The 15,296-nt window shown below is 42.9% G+C and overlaps 2 protein-coding genes across 5 annotated transcripts in view; one reads left to right on the top strand and one right to left on the bottom strand.

Annotated features, from left to right (window-relative positions):
* TSEN2 (tRNA splicing endonuclease subunit 2) overlaps positions 1 to 15,296 on the bottom strand; it is a 728,632-nt gene that overhangs the window by 681,704 nt on the left and 31,632 nt on the right. The gene's annotated exons all lie outside the window — the stretch shown is intronic.
* Positions 1 to 15,296, top strand: part of TAMM41 (TAM41 mitochondrial translocator assembly and maintenance homolog) — a 59,230-nt gene that overhangs the window by 19,458 nt on the left and 24,476 nt on the right. For all 4 annotated transcript variants that reach the window (XM_050781493.1, XM_050781491.1, XM_050781492.1 and 1 more), the window contains one exon: positions 9,739 to 9,884. In XM_050781493.1, the coding sequence (XP_050637450.1) occupies positions 9,739 to 9,884 (146 nt within the window). The remainder of the gene's footprint in view (positions 1 to 9,738; positions 9,885 to 15,296) is intronic.

Raw genomic sequence — 15,296 nt, 5'->3', positions numbered from 1 at the left:
TTTTTCCTCCACCCACCTCCTTTTTTTCTCTCTCTCTCTCTCTTTTCTTTTTTAAGACTGATTCCTAACCCAGCCAGGTGTGGTGGCCCTGTAATCCCAACAGTTTGAGAGGCCAAGGCAGGCAGATCACTTGAGGTCAGGAGTTCAAGACCAGCCTGGCCAACATGGCAAAATTCCATCTCTACTAAAAATACAAAAATTAGTCAGACATGGTGGTGCATGCCTGTAATCCCAGCTACTTGAGAGGTTGAGGCAGGAGAATCACTTGAACTGGCGAGGTGGAGGTTGCAGTGAGCTGAGATCATGCCAGTGCACTCCAGCCTAGGTGACACAGTGAGACTATGTCTTGTGTCTCAAAAAAAAAAAAAAAAAAAAAAGCAAGCTTTCTAACCCTTTAGTTTTTCTTAGAAGTTAGCATTTAAATGAACAGGAAAGGAGCACCAAATGCATTTTAAAGGGTCACCCTGAACTTTGTCATGTAAGTACAACTATTAAAATGACAATGTTAGGCATTGGTCCTTGGTTTAATATTTATCAAGCAAAACAGCATTTCATACCCTAAAGAACTGCAGATGGAATTTCTGCTCTAAGGAGCTTCACATTAATAGCATGCAGTCACAGTGAGTCAGTGGTAGACTTGAAAAACAACACGTGTGAAAAAGGCAAGAAGGGTGTGAAAGAACATGATATGTTTAGAGAGAAAGCAGTAGATTGATGTGACTGAAGTCTGTGGCTTAATGGCAGGGAAAATAGCATTTATTATTGGGTGCCAAGGACTACTCTCAGTACTTTAAATTTGATAACTAGTTTAATTCTCACAACAACCTTTTGATTTGGGTGCTGTATCATTGCCCCATTTTACAGATGAGAAAACTGAGGCCCAGAGTGGTTCCCTGTCTAAGGTCACTCATCTGGTGCATGATGGACTAGTTTGAATACCAGCTTTCTAAAGGTATTTGAACCTTTCTTTCTTGTGTGTGGTTTTGTTTTTCATTATTTTATTTCCTGAAACACAAGCTTGAACCTTTCTGAGCCCCCAGTTTTCTTATTTGTAAAACAGAAATAACTATCTCACAAAGAAATTTTCGATGAGATAATACATATAATAGCTTCCAACATCTTTTTTTTTTTTTTTTTTTTTTTGAGACAAGGTCTCGCTCTGTTGCCCACCCTAGAGTGCAGTGGTGAGATCACAGCTCACTGCAGCCTCGACCTCCGGGGCCAAGCAACCCTTCCACCTCAGACTGCCAAGTTGCTGGGACCACAGGTGCACGCCACCACAGCTGGCTAATTTTATTTATTTTGTGTAGAGACAGGGTCTCGCTATGTGCCTTGGCCGGTCTGGAACTCCTGAGCTCAAACAATCCTCCCGCCTTGGCCCCCCGCCCCCGAGTGCTGAGATTATAGGTGTGGGCCACTGCGCCTGGCTGCCTCCAGTATGTTACCTCATTAATAGTCAGTGTTCCAAAAATGATTGCTGTTGTTATTATTTTTATGGATTATTGTTGGTCACATGGGTTTTCCTCAGGTTGAGACACTGTTGTTTGTTCAATCATCCAGTGATTGATAGACACTTAGGTTAGCTCCATTTATCACTGTTTTGTTAGCAACACTGCTGTGAATCACTTTGTACAGATTACTTTCGTTGGGGAAGGGGCAAAGGAGTCACTGACTTCCTTGGATGTGTTCTCCAAAGTGGAATTAATGTTGTCAGCTGTAAAAATTATAAAACTTCTTACACAGACAAATAATGCCTGTCAAAATTTGCGGGGTGCTGTGGCTCACACCTGTAATCCCACCTTCCAGGCTGCAGTGAACTATGATCACACCACTGCACTCTAGCCTGGGCAACAGAGCCAGACCCTGTTTCTTAAATTAAAAAAAAATTAGCTGGGTACTTAGATGGGTTGAAACATGGCAGCCCCCTTTCATGTGGCTGGTTAAGGTCCTCAAGGGATGAAAAACACCTTCAGGCACTCTCCTATGAGAGAGAGAATGGGCTTCTTTCATTGCCAGATTGTCTGAACACAGCCTCAGCTACTTCTAGGAATAAGATGAAGCAGTGAGGAAGTTGCCAGTTGAGTGATTCTTGGGGAAAAAAATTTAACAATTAGTGCCAGCTCTCTAAAGTGTGGATTCTGGATTCCTTACAAGCAGTGTGGTTGGAACGGCGTATGGGAGCTGACTGCCTCAGGACTTTAGAACCCTGCTTCTCTGTGCCTCAGCCAGAACTCAGGGTACTCAGTAGTCACTTGCTAATTTCTGAGAACACAGCACTCCTGAAGGGATAGAAAGCATGAATAATACCCAATCTTTTTAGACTAGTACCCCGTGTCAGGTATTGTAACATTCATTCAGTCCCTGAAATTTACAAACTAGTTATTATTGCTTCCATTTTTCATTTGAGGATACTGATGCCCAGAGAAGTTGAGTGGCTTGCCCTGAGTCTCATAGCTCATAATTGCCCAGCTAGCATTTGAACCCAGGCAGTCGTCTTCCTGGAATGCTTGCTCTTAACCCTTTACTGTTCTGAAAGGTCTGGGGTGGTGGGCGTCACTCCTGGTTCACACTTGGGTCAGTCCTTCCCCAGGACCTACTGGGTCACACCTCCCTCCTCACCCCACCCCACCCCAGTGGGCCTCAGTTCTGGCTTATCATAGAGGCCTTCCCTGACCCCCACTGCAACTCCACCACTCCCTGTGTCTTTCCCTGTTTTTGTTTTTCCCATAGCAGGTTCCATAGTCGGCTACACTGTATCTTATTGTTGGTTGATTGGTTGGTTGATCTTTGGTCTTTGTTCCACTACTGAGGATGTGGAGGGAAGGAATTTTTGTCTTGTTTTGCTCCTTCTGTTTGCATGCTTCCAATAGTACGTTACATGTACTAGGTGCTCAGTAAATATTTGATTAGTAGATTATATTGCTTCCTTCCTGAACCAATATAGTGAACCTGATCCTCCCTATTGCTCCCTACTTTTGTATTTTCTAATGTATAGAAAAGGAAGGCTGGGCATGGTGACTCATGCCTGTAATCCCAGTGCTTTGGGAGGTGGAGGCAGACAGATCACTCGGTCAGGAGTTTGCGAGCAACCTGGCCAACATGATGAAACCCCATCTCTACTAAAAATACAGAATTAGCCTGGTGAGGTGGAGGTTGCAGTGAGCCGAGATGGTGCCACTGCACTCCAGCCTGCCAACAGAGCAAGACTATCTCAAAAAAAAAAAAAAAAAAAAAAAAAAATTAGCCAGGTGTGGTGGCACGCATCTGTAGTCCCAGCTACTAGGGAGGCTGAGGCAGGAGAATTGCTTGAACCCAGGAAACAGAGGTTGCAGTGAGCTGAGATCATGCCACTGCACTCTAGCCTGGGTAACAGAGTGAGACTGTCTTAAAAAAAAAAAAAAAAAAAAAAAAAAGTGAAAAGGCAGCTAACAAAATGGAAGAAAATATTTACGAATCATGTAACTGATAAGGGACTAGTATCCAGAGTATATAAAGAATTTTTAAAATACAATGGAAAGGCCGGGCACAGTGGCTCACGCCTGTAATCCCAACACTTTGGGAGGCCAAGGCTGGTGGATCACTTGAGGTCAGGAGTTCAAGACCAGGCTGGCCAACATGGTGAAACCCTGCCTCTACTGAAAATATAAAACATTAGTTGTGTGTGGTGGTGTGGTGTGCAGCTGTAATCCCAGTTACTTGGGAAGCTGAGGCAGGAGAATAGCTTGACCCCAGGAGGTGGAGGTTGCAGTGACCCGAAATCATGCCACTGCACTCCAGCCTGTGCAACAGAGCAGGACTCTGTCTCAAAAAAACCAAAACAACCACAACAACAGAACAATGAAAAGACAACCCAGTTTAAAAACAAGAGAAGGATTTGAATAGCCATTTCTTCAGAAAAGGTATTCAAATGGCCAGTAAACACATGAAAAGTTGTTCAACATCACAGGTATTAGGGAAATGGAAATACCAGTCCAAATCAGAGAGACGCCATTGTACACCTGCTACAATGGCTGTAATAAGAAAGGCAAGAACAAGTGTTGAGAATGTGGAGAAATTGGGACCCTCATACACTGCTGATAAGATTGTAAAGTGGTACAGCTGCTTTAGAAAAAAGCTTGGCGGTTCCTCCAAATGTGAAACATAGTTACCATATGACCCAGCAGTCCTACTCCTGTATGTCTACTATGAGAAATGAAAACATATGTCCACACAAAAACTGGTACATAGCAGCATTATTCATAATGAATTGCCCAAAAGTGGAAATAACACAAATGTTCATCAACTGAGAAATGGATAAATAAAATTGGTGCATCTGTATATTACTTAACCATAAGCAGGAGTGAAGTACTGATAAATACTACCGTGTGATGACCCTTGAAAACATTTTGCTAAGGTCATAAAAATAACCCCAGATAGTATATGATTCAATGTGTATAAAATGTCCAGAATAGCCAAATCTGTGGCGAGAAAGTAGATTAGATCCAACCTGGATCTCCATTGTCTAGCACAGCTCCTGGTACTTTGTAGCCAGCCAAATATTCACTGAACCAAAATGACAGCAATGTTTCCGTTCGGGCTGGGGATGGGGAGTGAAGGGAGATGGGGAGTGATCACTTAGGAGTATGGGGTTTCTTGAGGGGAGGCTGGAATATTCTAATATTAGATTGGACAGATGATTGTCCAACTCTGTAAATAGAATTAAAAATACTGAATTATTTACTTTAAATGGATGAATTACATGGTATGTGAATTATATCTGAAAAACAGTCATGAAAATGATTATTATTTTGCCATATCAATATCCAGTTTGGGCTGCAGTCCTTAAACACTACCACATAAAAATCTGCACTGAAATGATCTTTTTTTCATACCCCTTGCTGCCTGAGGTAGAGCCTATATCTGGACAGGTTGAGTATCCCTTATCTGAAATACTTGGGGCCAGAAGTATTTTGGATTTTGTAATTTTTGAGATTTTAGAATGTTTGCACATATACAATGAGATATCTTGGGGACGGCCCAAGTCTAAACACGAAGTTCATTTATGTTTCATATACACCCCATACACATCGCCTGAAAGTGATTTTATATGATATTTTTAATAATATGTGCGACTCACTGCATGAGGTCAGGTGTGGAATTTTCCACTTGTGGTGTCATGCCAGTGCTCAAAGGGTTTCAGGTTAGGGGGCATTTTGCATTTCCGGTGTTCAGATTAGGGTTGCCCAGCCTGGATCTCCATTGCCTAGCACAGCTCCTGGTACTTTGTAGCCACTCAGATATTCACTGAACTGAAATGGCAGCAGTCTTGCAGTTAGTTCAAAGGGAGAAAAGTTAGCTGGTAATTATCTCCAAGACCCACTGCTTCCTCTACCCTCCATCCTTCAACTATGCTATATACATATCATAAGTAGTATCTGTTTTACTGCTTAAAAAGCATTCTCTAATACCTTAACTCTGGGTTCCCCAACCCTTGGGAACCCCCTGTTAGGAACCAGGACGCACCGCGGGAGGTGAGTGGTGGGCGAGCTTCATTTGTATTGACATCCAATCTCCGTCACTTGCATTACTGCCTGCATTACTCCACGTCCTGTCAGATCAGCAGCTGCGTTGGATTCTTATAGGAGTGCAATCCCTATTTGAACTGGTATGTGAGGAATCTAGGTTCCTGGCTTTTTATGAGAATCAAATGCCTGATCTGTCACTGTCTCCCATCACCCCCAGAGGGACTGTCTAGTTGCAGGAAAATAATCTCAGGGCTCCCACTGATTCTGTATTATGGTGAGTTGTATAATTCTTTCATTATATATTACAATGTAATAATAAAGTGCACAATAAATGTAATGTGCTTGAGTCATCCTGAAACCACTGTCCCCTGGACCCACATCCATGGAAGAATTGTCTTCCACAAAACCTGTTCCTGGTGCCAAAAAGTTTGGGGACCGCTGCCCTAACTCATTAAATCTGAAAGCAACTTTGTAAGGTTACTATGATTGTTAAGCCATTTTACAGAGAAGGAAACTGACTCAGAAAGTTTAAGTAACTTAACCTCAGTCACCCTGGGACGTTGCCAGACTCGAAAGCCAGGGCCTTGCCGCTGTACTGTGCAGCCCTTCACATCTGCACACTTGTAATGAGGTCCCTGACTGCTGGCTGCATGCCTGAATCACAGGGAAGGCCACCTACAGGTGGCTTACAGGCCTTGGAGTTTGTATCATTTCAAGGTCAAGGAGAAATTATCCTTTTGGATGCCTGTTGTACTGTACTGGCAGTTCTAGAGGCATAAAATAAAGTCAGCAGTCAGTTTTAATCCATTGCTGTTGTTTTGTTGCAAACAAATCTCCGAAGGTAAGAAAAATTGATTGTTATGATCAGATGCTGGTTCATGCTGTGCCCATGATTTTATTCATTTTGTTCTGAAGAAATGAGTCATAAGCCCATTTTCTTTCTATCCCCTGTGGCTGAGCTAGTTCAGCTGCACAGCAGTGAGAGAAATTCAGTTCTGCACACATTTATTGATGTGTGTGTTCCCTGTGCCAGGCAGTGCACAAGGAGCTGATGCAGACATAAAAAAGCCCCAGTCCTTGTTCTCCGAGAGCCTGGAGTATTTTCTAGGTCCTTTAATCATGGCATGCAATTGTTCTTTTAGGGGGAGGATTTGGATTGTAAAACATAATTCTTGATATTTTAAAATGATAAATCCTTCTCTCGGAAAGTGACTCTAAAATTGAGGAACTTTTTGTTTGTGGAATGTACAGAAAGAAGGAATGACACAAATATTTAGAACTCAACAGTTTTAGAAACTGATCTTTCACTTCAGGGCCAGCCTTGTTAGAGTCAGCATTTGATGACATTTAATCTCTTCAAAGATAATGGAATCCATTTTTATACACATAAGGATTTACACAAGTTGAAAGTTAACTCAGCCACCGCTCCATTCACATTTGTCAAGTCATCATCTGTGCATCCCATGAATTTGTTTTAAAATGCTAGAAAGTAATATGCCAACATTATAGAAGTGAGGGAAATGGAGGAAAATTATAAGAGTAAAATCATCATCTAAAATGTCACTACCCTAATACCGAGAGGCAGTTGGACCTGGGGCATGTTACCTTTTCACCTCCATCTCCTCATCTGTAAAACTGAGAATAACAGTACCTATTTTATGGATCTTTGCCATGACCAAATGAGATAGCATATTAAAGCACACATACAAAAACCCACAATAAATGTATTTTATTAGAGCAAAAGTAAGCATTTTTATATAGTCCCTTTGTCCTGTTTTTCTCATTTTTTATGAATTTTTTTTTTTGTTTTGGTATGCTTAAAAAAAAAAAATTATATAGAGACAGGGCCTTGCTATGTTCCAGCCCAGGCTGGTCTCAAACTCCTGAGCTCAAACATTCCCCCGGCCTTGGCCTCCCAAAGTGCTAGGACTACAGATGTGAGCCACCACTCCGGGCCTGTTATACTTTTGTATCTTTGTTTCTTACTGCATGTTATTAAGTGATCACTTTCCATCTTGTTGGGTGTGATTACTGTCCGTGATAGTAACAGTATGCCAACATAGTGCATCCTTTCCCCTGTTGTTGGACATTTGGGATGCTTTCAATATTATAAATAGTGCTTCAGTGAGCAATTTTATATATGTAGTGTATTTTCGTGGGAAACCTTAAGCAGGTTTCTTAATCTCTGTCTTTGTTGCCTTGTATGTGAATGGAGATAGAATCCTATCTACCTGAGAGGAGAGCTGTGTGTATGAAATGAAGCAATACCACAACGCACTTGGCACAGTGGCTGGTATTTACCAGATGCTCAGTAAACGTTACCTCTTACTCTGTGTTTCTGGCTTATTTCTTTAGGCTTGCTCCGGAGATGGGATTTCTTGCTTCAGTGCTTTCCAGAAGAATTTTAGTAGTTTATGCTGTCAATAGCAATATGTGAAAGGACTGATTTCTCAACCTCCTTATTATCAGTTATCCCAGGTTTTAACTATCTAACAACTCTCTTTCCCTTCAAAATAATAGTGAAAAAATCAAGGTCGTCCATATTTGAGCAGATTGTTAGGACTGGGACTCACTTCTGCTCACTCACCTGAACAGTCAGACCCCCGTACACCAAGGTTAGGTTCCGGAGGCTCTTTGGAAGTCCGTTTGTTTTTGTTTTTTGCTTTTTTTTTGAGACGGAGTCTCGCTTTGTTGCCCAGGCTGTAGTGCAGTGGCGCGATCTTAGCTCACTGTAAGCTCCGCCTCCTGGGTTCCTGCCATTCTCCTCCCTCAGCCTCCCGAGTAGCTGGGACTACAGGTGCCTGCCACCACGCCCAGCTAATTTTTTTGTGTTTTTTAGTAGAGATGGGGTTTCACCATGTTAGCCAGGATGGTTTCGATCTCCTGACCTCGTGATCCACCTGCCTTGGCCTCCCAAAGTGCTGGGATTACAGGTGTGAGCCACCGCACCCGGCCTGGAGGTCTGTTTTTCTAAGCTTGCAGTCCCCAGTTGCATTCCACCAAACTGTAGTGTAAATTGGTCCTTTGAAGCTTAAAACCTAGCATATTTTATTCCTTACTCAATGAAGTACATATTGTCGGTCTTCTTTGTATTTTTACTTTTTCTAAAACAAGCCAACAGTTTGCACTAGGAAAATCCACTGTGGCAAGTAATGACCTCTATGATCCCTTCCCCTCTCCAGAAAAAAGAAATTGGCAAGGGTAACCATATGTCCTGGTTTGCTCAGTTTATACTTGTCCTAGTGTAATTATTTATAGCAATCCCTTCACCCTCAGAAGTGACCTAGTTTGGATGATAAATTATATCGTCATCCTAGCCCCAGGAGATTCCTCAGCAGCTGGAGTATCTGCCTACACTTGCCACCCCTCCACTCCCCCTGACAAATTGCTGTCTCTCCAACAAAGGATTCAGCCACATTGCTTTCAGCATGCTTGACTCAGAAGGTTCTGCGTGTGTCCAGCCTCTTCTGATTTCGCATTAGCCCCGTAGGCATGCACTCAAGCGTATCCACTTTCCCGTTCCTTTCTCCTCCATCTTGCCGATGGTTGTCCGTGGCATTGGCGGGGCACTTTTCTTTTGATTCAGAAATGTTTTTGTCTTTCCGAATTACTTGTTTTACAGCTCAATTCATCCCATAGGCAAATGTAACATCTTCATTTCTCATCACTTGCAGTTTAACAAGTTCTATCTGTTTTCAATTTCATCTTCAATGCGTACCTCCTTTTATAGAACTTTTAAGCCTTATTTTGCCATTGTAAAATACGATAAGATTAATTATATTCATAAAGTACCTCAAAAGCCCTCATAAGCATACAGGTCAACCATGAGGAAGCAATGGCAAGGACAAGTCTGCAGTGATGGTGCACAGCTCCTGTCTCCCTCGTTGGCCACAGGCAGAGTTTGACCCATGAGACAGGACTTTGTAGGTGCAGAAGTGTCTGCATTGGAAAAACTAAAACAAGTTAGCTACTCGCTTGTGATTACCTTCTGAACCTAAGTAACTGTAAATTTAACTGGCATAAAGGGCTTTGTGATTTGAGAGACCCTGTTTTCCTCCAAACAAGAGCTCACATTTCTTGGGTAAAGTGCCCACATTTTGAGGAGGAAAAACAAGTGTTTTGATGAGGGATCCTGCCAGAGTGAACCCATGCAGTATCAGTGTGGGGAGTGTCATTCATAGGTCAGAGTGTGGATTCTTAATGAAAGATGTGTTTATCTCTTTGTTTTAACTAGGTGACTTTCGGATGGTGGTTGGAGAGGATAAAACAAAAGTGCTGAATATTGTGAAGCCCAATATAGCCCACTTTCGAGAGCTCTATGGCAGCATACTACAGGAGAATCCTCAAGTGGTGTATAAAAGCCAGCAAGGCCGGCTGGAGGTAAACTGTATGTGGAAAATAGCTTGCATTGTTTCTAAGACAAGGGCTATTTGCAGGAAGAAAGTCAGGGGTAGAACAGCATGACTGGTGTGAGAACATTTATAGTTCAAAAAGTAAGTACTGTATGTAAACATAGGCTTCTGTGTATCTGGAATAATGCTAAGAGGTAACAGACTAGTAATAAGAGGCTGCCTTTGGAGAAGGGAACTAGGGGCAGAAGTGGGAGAGGGACTTATTTTCACCATGTGTATCTTTTTTGCCATTGGAAAATCTTACCATGTCTATTAATTACCAGTCAAAACAAGTGAAAATAAACTTTTAAATCACTCTCATTCCATCCCCAGACCCATTTAGCTCCCCAGAGGTAACTGTACTGACAGTTTGGGGTTTTTTTTGTTTTTTTTGTTTGTTTGTTTGTTTGTTTTCTTTTTTTGGGACAGGGTCTGACTCTGTTGCCCAGGCTGGAGTGCAGTGGCATGATCTTGGCTTACTGCAGCCTCAACACCCCCCAGCCTGGGATCAAGCCATCCTCCCACCTCAGCCTCCTAAGTAGCTGGGACTACAGGTGCATGCCACCACGCCTGACCGATTTTTGTATTTTTTTGTAGAGACAGGGTTTTGCCATGTTGCACAGGCTGGTCTCAAACTCCTGAGTTCAAGCAGTTTGCCCGCCCCAGCCTTCAAAAGTGCTGGGATTATAGAGATGAGCTGTTGCACCCAGCCTGCTGTCTGTTCTTCCACATCTTTTCACATGTACTTTTGTGTATGTTTGCATGCATGTATCAAGAGGTTCGGTTTTGTTACACATTAATGGGCTCATATATATTCAAAATTCTCTTTCCCCACTTGTTACGTTTATTACGTCTGGGAATTTTTCTTTTCAATGTATCAAATAAAACTTTCTTATCAAGGTGTTGTTTAAATTAATATTAAGTGTTTGTTTGAAAATAAAAACCAGGGTGGGCCACAGGTTTTTGTTTTTTTTTCCGTTAATGTAAAGAACACTGTATTTTTCTTCGTTTATGCTCTTCTCCCTCCACATAATAGGGGCAACTAACATGTAATGAGTAATAGAGTAACGGAATTTCTAGAGCTAAAAAGGAAATTAAAAAAGATAGGAATTAGTTTTAAAATAAGAAAAGAATAGAGAGTGACATATGAAATGTGAGAATACCCACCACTCAGTTTAACAGATTTTGCCACATTTGGTTCAGGTTGAGGTTTTTTGTTTTATGCATGCACATGGTTTAAAAGCCAAATGATACCTCAAGTTTATAACAGAAAGAGCAGTTCCTTCCCACATTCTCAGCCCTGCTACCAGGGGCAGCTGCTTTTGTCTCTATAGCTAATTTTTCGATATTCACCACTGTGTTCTAAATAATATGCTTTGACTATTATTTCTTGATTTTTTTTTCAATCTTATACTTTATTTTTGCCATCCTGTAAGTTGGGGATTTTTTTACTGTCTTACACTACCCCATCAATTCATATACCAATACACACACTCACACACATGCACTTAGCACACACAATCTCTTCCCCTCCTACCTCATGCCCTCATGCTTCACATAAAGTTATTTCATGTTTTTGGTTAGGTTAATACTCAATATTTATTTTATTGTGACAGCCTTTTTTTTTATTGATGAGCTGTGGCATTATGAAGTTCCCTTTCCTGTACATCTTTGTTTCTCCTGGAGTTAATAGTTGTCTTATTTTTTCAGTTGCTTAGGTCAGTCATCCTCAAACTCTGACAGATCTGTAAAACTCTTCCCATTATAGACAAATTTATTGGGTATTTTCCATTTCTTGTTTTTCATAGAAATGTTTTTCCTGGAGCCCCCTGCCCTCTTCCTTTCTCGGCTGGTTGTTTTCTAGCCCACTGCTCTACCTTCCTTTCATTATCACCCCGAGAATTCCCTTTGCCTCCCCTATGCTAGTTTTTGGTTTTGTGGGTCTTGCATTTTCCTCTTCCATGGTTTACACTCTGATATTAGTGAAGTTTGTCTTTTATTACCTTCTTAAAGGGTGTGAGGGAGGTACATTTTTGAGACCATATACCTCTGAAAATTCTACCCTCCCTTTGATGGATAGTATTGGCTAGATATCAAATTCTAGGGTGGAAATAATTTTCCCTCTTTATTTATATCTGCTTTCCATTCATTATTCAGTCACTTGGTTCCCTCCTTCCTTCCTTCCTTCCTTCCTTCTGTCCTTCCCTTCCTTCCCTTCCCTCCCTTCCTTTCCTTCCCTTCCTCCCTCCCTCCCTCCCTCCCTCCCTCCCTCCCTCCCTCCCTCCTTCCTTCCTTCCTTCCTTCCTTCCTTCTTTCCTTCCTTCCTTCCTTCCTTCCTTCCTTCCTTCCTTCCTCGGTTGCCCAGGCTACAGTGGAGTGGCACAGTCCTGGCTGGCTGGCTGGCTTCCTTCCTTCCTTCCTTCCTTCCTTCCTTCCTTCCTTCCTTCCTTCCTTCTTTCCTCCCTCCCTCCCTCCCTCCCTCCCTCGGTTGCCCAGGCTACAGTGGAGTGGCACAGTCCTGGCTGGCTGGCTTCCTTCCTTCCTTCCTTCCTTCCTTCCTTCCTTCCTTCCTTCCTTCCTTCCTTCCTTCCTTCCTTCCTTCCTTCCCTCCCTCCCTCCCTCCCTCCCTCCCTCCCTCCCTCCCTCCCTCCCTCCCTCCCTCCCTCCCTCCTCAGTTGCCCAGGCTACAGTAGAGTGGCACAGTCCTGGCTCACTGCAACCTCAAACTCCCAAGCTCAAATGACTCTCCCACCTCAACCTCCTGAGTAACTGGGACTACAGGCATGCACCACCACGCCCGAGTGGTTTTTGTATTTTCAGTAGAAATGGGGTTTCACCATATTGCCCAGGCTAGTCTCGAATCCTGGGCTCAAGCCATCCTCCCACCTTGGTCTTCCAAAGTATTGGGTTAACTGGTGTGAGCCACTGCGCCCAGCCTCAGTGGGTCTTTTCTATCTGGAATTTTATAAGCTTCAATTCTAAAGAATTTTTTTTTATTATTTCTGTAATTATTTTTCGTACCCATTTTCTTAGTTTGTTCTTCCTGGGATTCCTGTTAGGTGGTTGCTAGACCTCCTGGTTTAACCCTTTTCCCTCTCTCTCTCTCTCCCCCGTCTCTTTGTTTATTAAATTTAGCTTTATGGGAGAATTTTTCTGATTGGTTTTGTAACACTTCTACTGAATTTTTAATTTTCCCAAAATGTTCTTTCTTATAGCATCCTGTTTTTGTATTATGGATGCATTATTTTCTCCTAATCTCTTTAATGATCTTTATTATAGCATTTGAAGATTTTTGTCTTGTTCTCTCACATTGTTTCTTTCTCTTAGTTCCTCTTGTCTGTTTATACTCTAGTCTGTTATGTTAGAAGCCTTCTTCAAATGTCTGAATTTCCTTCCTGGCCTATTTTTTTAAAGTAATTAATGAATTAATTAATTTGACAGGGGGTTTCACTCTGTCACCTAGGCTACAGTGTAGTGGCATGATCATAGTTCACTGCAGCCTTGAACTTTTGCATTCAAGTGATCCTCCCACCTCAGCCCCTTGAGGAGCTGGGACTATAGGCCCATGCCACTATGCCCACCTGGTTTTTTTATATATGTGTATATACATATATTTGTACCCATATGATCTGAGACATTAACTTTTTTTTTGTAGAGACAGGGTCTCACTTTGTTGCCCTGGCTGGTCTCGAACTCCTAGGCTCAAGCAATCCTCCCGCCTTGGCCTCCCAAAGTACTGGGATTACAGGCAAGAGCCACCGTGCCTGGCTCTGCCCTGTTTTTAAAGAATGAGGCACTAAAATGCAGACTGGAAGTTCTTTGTGGTATATCAGGCTTGTCAACTGGTGGGCTTGACTATAGGATTATAAGGCAAAGACCTAGCTATTTTATTTTGTTTTGTTTTGTTTTGTTTTTTTGAGATGGAGTCTCTCTCTGTCGCCCAGGCTGGAGTGCAGTGACGCGATCTCAGCTCACTGCAACCTCCGCCTCCTAAGTTCAAGCGATTCTTGAATCGGGAGCCTCCCAAATAGCTGGAACTACAGGCATGTGCCATCACACCCAGCTAATTTTTGTATTTTTAGTAGCAACGGGGTTTCACCATGTTGGCCAAGCCAGTCTTGAGCTCCTGACCTAAGCAATCTGCCTCCTTCGGCCTCCTAAAGTGCTGGGATTACTGGTGTGAGCCACTGCACCTGGCCAAGGACCTGGCTGTTTTATTGGAGGATCTCAAATATCAGTGTCTGTAGAATTTCTCTAGAGATCTTCTATTCTCTGGCTAGAGGACAGGGAAGTATAATGTGTCTGTCTACCAACTTTCTAGAAACTGAGCAAGGGAAAAGGACTAGGAATTTTCTCCAACTGTGAAGATAAAGGTATCCAGAATCCTCCCTACAGCCTATAAAAGTCTGCATGATCTAGTTTCGCATCAGTTTCTTTTCCCAGGAAATTTACAAGAATAAGATTGGGGGACTGAGTTACAGCTCCCAGTGCTGTATCTGGACTTGAGACTGCAACTGAGACTCATCTTCTCCCACCTCTGCTACTCATCCAGGTTCCCTTCACCTTCATCTGTCACTTCTGCTTATCTTGACAGGGTGGTCCAGACCGTCATCTCAGAGGAGTCTGGAGGACCCTGGCCGCCACATTTGTCCTCTTACCATAAAAATTGGGCAAGGGGTCCTCTAAGAGATGTGTATCAGCACCCCAGCTCCTGATGACCAGGGCCAATTACTTCTGCCAGTGTAGTGACTCATTGCCTTGTCTGCTGGACTTATGGCATGGGATTCTAAATGGATTGGGTGGCAGTCGTAACTTTAAAAAGTTAATGGGATGCTTACTGTGTCCTCTGGTAGAACCATCCCTTCTCTGGGAATTGGGACCTCTAGACCCACAGACCTAGAGCTGTGGTGATAGGAAACAAAGTGTTCCCAAGTGTGTCCCTGGGAATGATAAGGTCACTTCTCCTTCTACCCTTGGTTGCCAGGCCCATGTCTTCTGCCAGTTGGGAATATAGTACTGTGTAATGGTGATTGATTCTGGATGTGTAGCACAGCCCATCCTCGCAGGACAGTGTCTTCAAGCTGTGCCTCTGCTCTGAGTTGACACATAAAATATGCCTTACCCCTGCATCTTTTAGGTCTGCAGGTGGTGCTCATCTCTGCCATTCCTCCTGGGATATGGTTTTATTTTTTCTTTACTCTTTTGGCCAGGGGGAGAGAATGGCAGCTTCATGCCTCTAATCCCAGCATTTTGGGAGGCCGAGGTGGGTGGATCTCTTGAGGCCAGGCATTCAAGACTAGCCTGGCCAACATGGCGAAACCCCGTCTCTACTAAAAATACGAAAATTAGCCAGGCATGGTGGTATGCGCCTGTAATCCCAGCTACTCGGGAGGCCGAGGCA

The sequence above is a fragment of the Macaca thibetana genome, chromosome 2 (assembly GCF_024542745.1).
Source record: "Macaca thibetana thibetana isolate TM-01 chromosome 2, ASM2454274v1, whole genome shotgun sequence".
Taxonomy (NCBI): Eukaryota; Metazoa; Chordata; class Mammalia; order Primates; family Cercopithecidae; genus Macaca; species Macaca thibetana.
Note: the sequence above shows the minus strand (reverse complement) of the source record. Positions and strands in the feature narration are given on the sequence as shown.